Consider the following 9988-nt stretch of genomic DNA (forward strand, 5'->3'; position numbering starts at 1 on the left):
CCTCGCTGGGGGCACTTCCCTCTCGGCTCCTGAAAGGTGCTGAGCCCTCAGACAAAGAAAGAGGATCTTGTTCACCTGATGCACCCGGGGGGGGTTTCCGGCCAGTGCGAGCGGTGACTGGCTCTTCCTGTGTACTCTCCAGCCACAGGGGCAGTCCAGTGACCTAAACCCTGGGCACCACGTTGCTGGAGCCTGCAGCCCTTCTGGTCTGATCCTGAGTCGTGACTCAAACAGCACAAATCTGCGTGCCAGCCCGGGCAGGCTCTTTGCAGGAGGCCTCTGACCTTTAGGGATCTCCTGGCATTTGAGAGGGAGGTTTGCCTCGTGGCTGCGGCCAGAATTTCTCCTTCCCCGCACCAACACATGGCTGCGGCCACCTCGTCCCCAGAAGCAGATGCACAAATGCTGGCCACAATCCTGTGACGCAGCAATGACCTCTGCTCTGGCGCTGGCTTTGGCGGGGCTGGCAGGTGACCCATGCATCTTTTATTTGAGCTCAGACACCATCCCAGTGGAGACGGGGATCCCTTTCGGAAATGGGGCTTTGTGCCCCCTGAGCTGCTGAGCTGCCCCTTGGGAAGCCGACGGGAGCAGCCGGTGGCACCGAAGTCGACGCTGGGAGATAAGCCAGAAAACCTTTAAAAGAAACAATTGGGGTTTTAATGCTGCTGGGCCTTGCATGGGGACCAGACAGCAGCACGCAGGGCAGGATGCAGCCCTGTGTGGCATCGTTTAGGGATGGCAAGGGAGGACATGATCCACAGCGTTGCCAGAGGTCAAAGAAAAGGGATGTGGTGTACAAATAGCAGGTTCTTTTTGGGCTCCGAGTGTCTCTGCTCAGCCCTGGGCAGGAGGGGAGGGCTGCGCTGGGAGACACAGGTATCGGCTGCGAGGGGCCATGCATCGCTGTCCTAATGGAGAGGCAGACAGGCGCAGGGACAGGCGAGAAGGTTACTCGAAAGCACCCCCATGCCACGTTACTCGAAAGCATCCCCATGCCGCTCTGCCCTCACCGCGCCCTGGGTGCTGGCAGCTGGGGGAAGCATGGGGGTAACCCAGGGTGTGCTCACAATGCAGGCTGGCCCTCCTCATTGTTACTGCCCGGTGATGGTGGAGGGCAGGAGGCGATGCCCTCTGCGCCGCTCAGGACATCGCCGGGCAGAGAGGGCCATGGCCAAAGGGCTGTGATCCGGCTGGTCCCCATGCCGCGTGGGGGAACGTCTCCGATGGAGACCCTCGGCTCGGACTCGTCCCACGCTGCCTGAGGCTCTAGCGATCCCTTTCTCTGGACTTTCCCCCTTGGGTAGACGGCGCCCTGGCTCCCCCAATGTGTGTCATATGCTTTGGGAAAGCGCTCGGCCACGTGTTTACCACCTACCTGGCCGCCAGCTACAAGTCCCAGTTCCGGAGCTGGCCTGTGGACTTCCGATGGGACGAGGCTGGCGGCCACGGCCCCCCAGCGCCACCCTGCCCGGCCACCGTGGGAGGAGAGCCGCGGGGACGCCCTGCGAGCGCGGCACGCGGGCGCACCAACGCTGCCCAACACTGCTCTCTGCTCAGGATGAAGCAGCTGCCCGGCCAGCTGGCCAGCTACGTCCTGGCTCGCTCGGTGGGCCGGTGGCTGCTTTACCCCGGCTCCATCTCGCTGCTGCAGAAGGCCCTGCAGCCCTTGCTGGTGGAGGGGCAGGCCCGCCTGCTAGGGCAGTTTCATGGCAAGCGGGCCAAGCTGGTGGCTCGCGACGGCAACCAGATAGACACCATGTTCGTGGACCGGAGGAGGAGCACGGCGGGCGGCGAGGACCTGGCGCGAGGGAAGCAGCTGGTCATCTGCTGCGAGGGGAACGTGGGTTTCTATGAAGTAGGCTGCCTGGCCACGCCGCTGGAAGCCGGCTACTCCGCCCTGGGCTGGAACCACCCCGGCTATGCCGGGAGCACGGGCCTGCCCTTCCCGCGACACGACGCCAACGCCATGGAGGTGGTGGTGCAATACGCCATGAACCGCCTGGGCTTCCAGCTCCAGGACATCCTCCTCTACGGCTGGTCCCTCGGGGGCTACACGGCCACCTGGGCCGCCATGACCTACCCGCAGCTGGGCGCCCTGGTGCTGGACGCCACGTTCGACCACCTGCTGCCCTTGGCTTTGAAGGTCATGCCCAAGAGCTGGAGCAAGCTGGTGGCCCGCACGGTGCAGCGGCACTTCAACCTCAATGTGGCCGAGCAGCTCTGCGCCTACCCGGGGCCAGTGCTGCTGATCCGCAGGACCCTGGACCAGGTCACCGCCACCCACGTCAGGACCACGGACCGGCTCGCCGACATCCGGTCCAACCGCGGCAACAAGCTGCTGCTGCGGCTGCTGAGATCCCGCTACCCCGAGGTCATGGTGCGGGACGGGGAGGTGGCTGTGCACCACTGGCTGAGGGCCGCCAGCCCCGCGCAGGAAGCGGCCGTCTGCAGGTACTACCAGGTGGAGGAGGACTGGTGCATCGCCCAGCTGCAAGCCTACAAATCCAGCCTGGGGCCTGGAGACGGCTTCCCTTGGAGGGTCGGGAAGGACACGACCCCTGGAAGAAGGCAGCAGCTGGCCCTGTTTCTGGCTACGAAGTACATGAAGAACGTGGAGGCCACGCACTGGACTCTCTTGCTGCCCAACGAGTTCCAGATGCCCTGGAAGCTCTAGCGGGGGGCGGCGGGAGACGAGCCCAGGAGAGTCGGGGGCACAGGCTAGGACACAAGAAGCCGGGCTCCCCCGTTCAATGCGCTCGTTGTGCCTGTTTGCCGGGATTTCAGCCTGTGGAGCGATACGCTTTGCAGGCTCTGCAGGGATGGATTTCACCCCGGGGGGGAGCAGACGGCTGCAAAATAAAATGGTTAAAAAAACCCCGAATCCCCTGCGAGACCTAATTGGGAATGACTTGGTCATATGAGTGGGTCCCGGTGGGCTGGGCACAGAGCAGCTCACTGGCTTCTCACCTCGCCCACCCACCTCGCGCGGTCCGTCCCTCGCCGTGGCCCTGCTGCCAAAGGCAGCTGTGATGTCACAGCGCCGAGGTTGTGACCTCACTGTGCGGGCGGCGGGATCACGCTCCTGCCCTGTTCTCCACCTCCTCTCATCCGGCCTGTGGGTCTGCTGGGAGTGGGGCATCGGAGGCAAAATCACCTCACCCTGCTGGTGGAGATACAGCCCCGGAGATGTCCGTGGGGGAGGCAGGCAGCCCCAGCCCCGTCTCGTCGGGGTTGCCATCCCCGCGGCACCGGGACATCCTTCACGGTGCACGGAGGGTGCTGCAGAAGCTGCACAATGCAGCCTGGGGGGCTTGTTCTGGTCATGAGGCTGGCTGCTGACTTAGACACTGCTACAGGAGAGCATCGCGGCCGCTGAAACGCGAAGGATGCCAACAGCAGAGTCCTTCTGTCCAAGCCTGAGCGTTTGAGTGGTTTTGAACTTCCAGCCCCGGGTTGCAAGGGGAAGAGGTGAGGGAGTTGAGCACAGGGCTGGGGGAGGTCTCTCTAGGAGGGTGTCGGGAGGTTGCTGGCAGGCCTGCGGAGGCACGGGGGCTCTGCCAGGGCCTGGGGGAGTTGTGTTTTCCAGACCAGCCTGGGATGGAGCAGGGACCCCTTTGGGGAGGGGGGAGCACAGGAGGCACCTTGCAGGCCTGCTGCTGTCACAAAGGGACCTGTGGGTCTCCATGGGGGCAGCCTGGGCTGGGGCCCAGAGGCAGCAGTAGCCCCCAAGGAGAGAGCAGGCGGAGGGGTCTCTGCCCTCGCTGCAGGAGGCTTGGACGGAGGCCAAGGAGCAGACGCGCCGTTCTCCTAGGAGCAGCTAAGCGTGAGGCTGACCCATGTGGGCCATCACCCCGATGCCCCCACTGGGGCACGGCCGGCAGCCGCGGACCCTCTCTGCTGCCAGGGGCGGCAGACGTGGTAGGTGACAGATCCTGGGAGCTTTGATGGGGCCAGGAGACCCCTGGGGCTGGGGCTGGGGGGAAGGGAAACAGGGCCAGAGCGGGTGGCACGCGTAGGGATGGGAAGGGCAGCGGAGAAGGGTAAGGACAGCGGTGTCGGATGCTGGGGGAGTCTGCAGACTGCACGCCCCAAGCTCTGGGCCAGATCCTGAGCCCTGCGGTTGGGCGAGGGGGTCAGACTCGCTGGCCTGGGAGGTCTCTTCTCTCACCCCAGGCCCATGAGTTGAGCGGGGGCTGTGGCCAGCCCCAAACGCAGCGTGACAACCCCACGGGCTCCAGGCAAAGGCGTGGGCGGGTGGGGGGGAGACTGCTGCGGCTGCAGAGCGGTTCTGCTGCCTCCCGGGGAGATTGCCATCTCTCCGCAGCAGCCGTTTACCTAGTGGGAAGCTGGACCCACCCTGTGTTTCAGCCACCACATCGCCCCCTCCTCCCACAGGCCCCGTGACAGCCTTGCACTGGCTCCAGATGATGCCATTTCTGGTCACTGGCTGGGGCATCTTCTCCAGCCCTTGCCTCTCCTGGCCGAGGGGCAGGGCGCTGCCTGGTACGTGCCATGAGCGGACAATGAAATCTAGGTCAGGGCTCTGCAAGAGGGGCACCGAGCCCAACTCCTCTCCGATTCCCAGCAAATCACCCGAGCCTGACACACAGGCAGCGCAGGCTGGAGCGGCTGGAGCCTGGGTGATGCATCTGATGCCAACCCGACCAGAGTCCCGCGGGGGCAAATGCTGCAAGGGCAGAAGGTGTCGGAGGCAGCAGCAGGGCACACGATGCCTGGATGCTCACGGTCTATTGGCTTTTAGGAAGGGAGAAGTGTCGCAGCTACGCCTTGCCGGAGCAGAGCTGGCAGACAGTGTCCTACCCTGTGGTGCCCGCAGCTTCTGGGACGCAGGCTGGCTTCCACCCGCCTCCTCGAACCCCGCGGGGTGTCCCCTCTGCCCTTCACAGCCCTCCTGCTCTCCTTCTCCCACGCTCCCTCCCCAGCTGCTCTCAAAGTGCAGGGCGCGGCGGGGAAGCTGCGTGCTTGCGCAGGGGGTTCGGGGGTTGGAGGGGAGAGAACACAGCGCCTACCTGGGGGCACAGGAATCGGCCTATCAATTATACATCCCCCGCGCACGGCCCCATGCCATGGGACCTGAAAGGCCATGGCCGGGCCTGACGCAGGATGTCACACTGCGTCGCTTAGCATCGAGCAACAGGAAAGGCAAGCGGCCGAGGCAGGCGGGAAGAGCCCCAGCCGTGAAGGGAGAACACGGGGGCTGCCTGCAGCAAGCTGCGCTGCAGTGGGTAAAGGGGGCAAGGGCTTGCAGAAATGAGTCAGGCCCAGCAAGAAGCATTTGCACTGGGTTTGCTGCCGCAGGTGGGAGATACCGGATGATCTGCTACTGAATAGGACTTGGCTGCGAAGAGACACTCGCAGGGTAACACTTCTAGCTGTGTTGCTGCTATGTTTACCACACCATGGCATGTGGCGAAGTGTGTTTCTTGCACCTTTGACCAGCCTTCCTTTGTACTCTGCCCACAAATTCGTTTCCAGTCCTCTTGAGCAGCTTCATGGTGACACCAGGTAACATCAGAGAAGCAGTGGAGCACAAACAAGCTTCCTTCCTTCCCCTAGAGCTGGTACTGTACTCCACCCCCCGCCCCAGGCCTGGGGCAACGGGCAGTGAGAAGAGGTCAGGTTGTGCAAGTGCCAGTGACTGGTTTAAGGTCCCGTGTCTTGAGACCCCGTGAAACTAGGAACAGGACCTTTCTACCTCTGAGAAGTGGGAGAATTGCTCTGTGACTCACCCAGGTCTCGCTCCCATCCCTTGAGGGGGCTGAGACTGGACTCTACTGAACTACGAGACGGGACTTGTTTTTTGTGCAGTCCAGCTTACTGAGGCCCTGTCAGGAGAGGGGATTTTTGCCCCCCTCTTTTTTGCCCTAGTTTTGAGCTCCTGGGGCCAGCCTTTCAAAAGGCACCGCGACCCAGCAGCTGGCTTTTCACTAGGCAGAAGGCAGGGCAGGCTGGCATCTTACTAACTTGATGAGGCACAAGCTTTTGTAGACAATGCTTACTCGGTCAGATGCTTGGTTTTCACTCAGAGCTGAGACCTGTTTTAAAACCTCGCCCGCGCTAACAAAGACCCTTAGCTTTACTGGGGACAGGATCCTAGGAACAGCTCATTGGAAGATGTCAGACACCCCAAAACTTCCCTAGGACAACTCGTGTGTCAGTGGCATGGCCTGTGCCAGACAGGGGATGGCATAGGGCTGGGGGCACTCATCTGAGATTGCCCCCGTCTTTCTAGCCGCTCACTAAATCATCCTGTTCCTGCAGACCTCTGCGGCTGACTCCTCGCCTGCCCGAGGTGAATATCTCTGGCTCCTTTTTTGAAAACAAGTGGAGTTTTCACCTTTTCCAGCGGTGGCTGATCTTGGGCAGTGCAAATAGGCCAAGTGGCAGAAAACGGGAAAGTGAAACTATGTAGAAACAAAAAGCCGGTTGATGTGGGCTTGCAACCCACCTCATGGCGAAACCCACAGAAATGCAGCAGGCGGGGGCTCTTCTGATGGCTTCCAGGCTCTTTTTGGGAAGGGAGAAATGGAGAGAGTGCACGTATACACACGCTGAGTTTGTGAGCTGCCTCTTGAAGTGCTGGTGAAGCTTGTGTGTGTTTGCCCGGCTGGATGGGACAGCAGTGAAACTGAGGCCAGGCAGCGAGCTGCCACAGCATCCGAGGGGCGAATGGGACCGCTGGGGTTGGATGGGACCTGCAGCCCCTTGCACAGGGCGTGCTGTTCCTACACCACCCCAGGCAGACACCTCCCTCCCCAGCCTCCTGCTGAAAACCACCAATGAAGGAGATGCCACCCCTGCCAAGAGGCAACACAGTGAGAAATAGGGCGCGAGTCCTGCTGTCAACTTCTCTGAATTCCTGCCAGCCGAGGCGTTCCTTCTACCTATACAACCAATTTAGGAAATGAGTTTGTCATGCTTGTGAGGCCCCTCTAGCAGCTGGGAAGCAAACTGAGATCTGAGTCGGAAAGTTCTTTTATTAGCAGCCTAATATGATTGTTAGTTGTTCTTGATAATGTCAGTATTGTAGCAAAACGAGGATTTCTGCTTCCCTTTGACGTCTTCCCCTAAGCTACAGAGCAGCCTGTTGCTCTCTAGTCTGCGCTCTGCTGCTCTGCACCTGATATCCATTCTGCGTGTTGAACTGTGTCCGCGTGTGTGCATCTGTCTCGCACACATCCCTCTTCTCTGACAGATGTGTTCTCAAGTTGATGCTTGTCTGTACGGCTCTGGACGATTAGCAGGGTGAGGTGTTCCTGATCAATACGGGGTTTCTAAATTCTGTGGAGACTCACCGGCAGCAGCCTGGAAATGCTTCTTTGTGAATTAACGAGCTCTCCCGAGAGCGAGTCCTTCCCTCAGGAACTCAAGGTAGAATTCCCCTTTGGCAGGTGAGAAGTTTGCCTCCTCATAGGCATGGGATAGAAAGCCATATGGTGACTAACAGCAGGGTTGTCTTCAAGTGACCTTTTGGGTCCTGCCTGGAGCTGATAATGAAGGCACAAATGCAAAGCCAACCACCAGCAGCAGGTTCCTTTTGTGGCCGGCACGGTTCTAGGCAAAGGAGGAAGGAGCTTGGGGCTTGGCCTCTACACCCAGGGGCCTCCCAGGGGATGAGATGGTTTTAGCACCATCATGCAGTGATGAACCTGGTATTTGGGAGCCCCCAGAAAAGAGAAGGAAACAAGGATGGGAGTCAAATGGATTTTCCTGTGAATTCTTTTTCTGGGTGGTGGCAGGAGGGGGTATTTCCAGTGACTAAAGCCCCAGCGGTGATTTTTTTTTTTAAACGGAAACACATTGCAACTTTGGCTTTATGTCTAGGTCACACCAGGAGTGGAAATGAATAATAAAAACGACAGAAATAGCACTTTTTCCAGGCTGCTCTGAGCAGAGAGGGATGCTTGTGCTGGTGCTGCCACCTTTGCCTCAAATGAGGGCAGAGCAAGCTGAAGGAACTAGGAGAGGCCGGGCTTTGCAGCTTTGCTCTTTTCTCCTCCGCTGCTTGCAGCGACGAGCAAGTGGGCTTGCTGGGTGAAACGAAACTTAGAAAATAAAACCAAAAATGAGGAAACCTGCACCAAATGCTGAAAAAGAAAACTCGATGGGTTTGGAAGAGAATCTTTTTTATTGTATCATGCTTTACCGCCCCTGAGGGGTACCCGCTAGCTGCAAAGTTCCTCGGCTTTAGCTGTGGAGCAGATTAAGGACCCGGCCGTCTGTGGAGTGGAACAGTTCTGTGCTTGGCGAAGTCCCTGCTGATCTAAACTCACTCCCGTTTCCGCGATAGGGTGTCTGTCGTAGCCGATTCTGGTTTGGGCTACAGGCTGGTGAGATGCAGCCTGAAGAAGACACTCAAAACCGTTTTTCTCTCACAGTCTGGGAAGGCAGTGTTGTTACTCACATGGGACGTAGTTGTGGGGGGGAGTATATCCATAACTCCTATGCAGACCGGCACAAGCGGCAGATCCCTGGAAAGCCCAAGGTGCTTTTATGGTCCGTACGGCTGAAGTCGGAAGCAGAAGCCCAAGGGTCGTACACAAGGAGCCGGTGCAAGAGGCTCATAGTTTGCCCCCTGGGTGCTCCTCCCCATACAGCCTCTGAGCATTTGAGGGAGGCTTCCCCATGCATGGAGGGAAGCATCAGCTTTGTTTGGGAGGTGGGAAACGAGCCAGGCTGAATCTGGCCGGCAGCGGTGAAGAGCCGTCGGGCCCAGGGGCTGCGATGACTCCCATCTGCTGCCACGGCCCCCGAGCTTTGCTTGTGAGGCCCCTCTAGCAGCTGGGAAGCAAACTGAGATCTGGGTTGGAAAGTTCTTTTATTAGCAGCCTAATATGATTGTTAGTTGTTCTTGATAATGTCAGTATTGTAGCAAAACGAGGATTTCTGCTTCCCTTTGACGTCTTCCCCTAAGCTACAGAGCAGCCTGTTGCTCTCTAGTCTGCGCTCTGCTGCTCTGCACCTGATATCCATTCTGCGTGTTGAACTGTGTCCGCGTGCGTGCCACGGCCCTGAGCCCCGCTCGGATTCGGGAGTGTCTGCCTTCCCCTGCAGCGGAGGCACGGGCTCTTCCTGGAGCTCGTAGTAATGCCCATTGATAGCCGGCTGGCGCAGTTACGTCCGGCGCTGTCGGGATTGACTGCGTAGCTCTGCCCAGCACTCGCCCCGTGGACGCGCCTGGGCTGGTGCTGACAGGGCTGAGCCCGCCTCGGGGGGCGGCCGAGAGGTGCCCCGTGGCTCCAGGGTCTGGGCGCTACCCTGGGGGAGACCAGGGGAGGGGGCTGCCTCCCGCTGGAGCCCCCAAAACCCCTGCCCCAGGGCCAGCTCTCCAGCCCTGGAAACCTCCATCACCCTGACGTCATTCCCCCTAACCCCACCCTTCCTCATGACGTCACCAAGTCTGCCCCCACCCTTTTACATGACCTCACCAGGCTATGATCCTCACTCTGCCAAGAGTCTGAACCCCGCCCCTTTCACATGCCTCCACCCCACGGGCGGGGCCCCACCCTTTCTGCATGACGTCACCAGACTCTGGGCTCCGCCCTTTCCACATGTCTCCACACCAGGGTCTGAACCCCGCTCCCCTCTTACGTCATCAGGGGGATGGGCCCCACCCCTTCCACATGCCTCCACCCCACGGGCAGGGCCCCACCCTTCTATATGACGTCACCAGGCTCTGAGCCCCGCCCTTTCCACACACCGCCCCACCGGGGTCTGAACCCCGCCCTTTACCCCTCCTATCCGGCATCCCCCCAGGATCTGAGTCCCGCCTCTTTTACAAACGTCACCAGGGCCCTTCCGCACTCCATTCCCCGCCCACCCCAGTCTCATTTCTGGGCGGGGGGGGGAACGTGGCGTCGCGGCGGAATTGACGTGTAGCTTCCGCACCGCCCCGGAAGTGGGCGGGGCTGGGCGTTGCAGCGGTGCTTGCGTCCGTGTGTGCGGGGGTGTCGGAGGTGCCGCA

The 9988-nt window shown here is 60.2% G+C and overlaps 1 protein-coding gene across 1 annotated transcript; it reads left to right on the plus strand.

The window, feature by feature from the left end:
- The first annotated feature begins 231 nt into the window (after positions 1-231).
- On the plus strand, positions 232-2884 carry ABHD16B (abhydrolase domain containing 16B). The gene has a single exon (XM_019510055.1). The coding sequence runs from the start codon at positions 1328-1330 to the stop codon at positions 2675-2677; it is 1350 nt and encodes a 449-aa protein (XP_019365600.1). The 5' UTR covers positions 232-1327; the 3' UTR covers positions 2678-2884.
- The last annotated feature ends 7104 nt before the right edge of the window (positions 2885-9988 follow it).

The sequence above is a fragment of the Gavialis gangeticus genome, unplaced genomic scaffold, assembly GCF_001723915.1.
Source record: "Gavialis gangeticus isolate Ggan-Ray unplaced genomic scaffold, GavGan_comp1, whole genome shotgun sequence".
Lineage (NCBI taxonomy): Eukaryota > Metazoa > Chordata > Crocodylia > Gavialidae > Gavialis > Gavialis gangeticus.

What these genes read in the sequence shown, in the direction of transcription:
- ABHD16B (XM_019510055.1), top strand. Translation starts at nt 1,328, where the DNA reads ATGTGTGTCATATGCTTTGGGAAAGCGCTCGGCCACGTGTTTACCACC.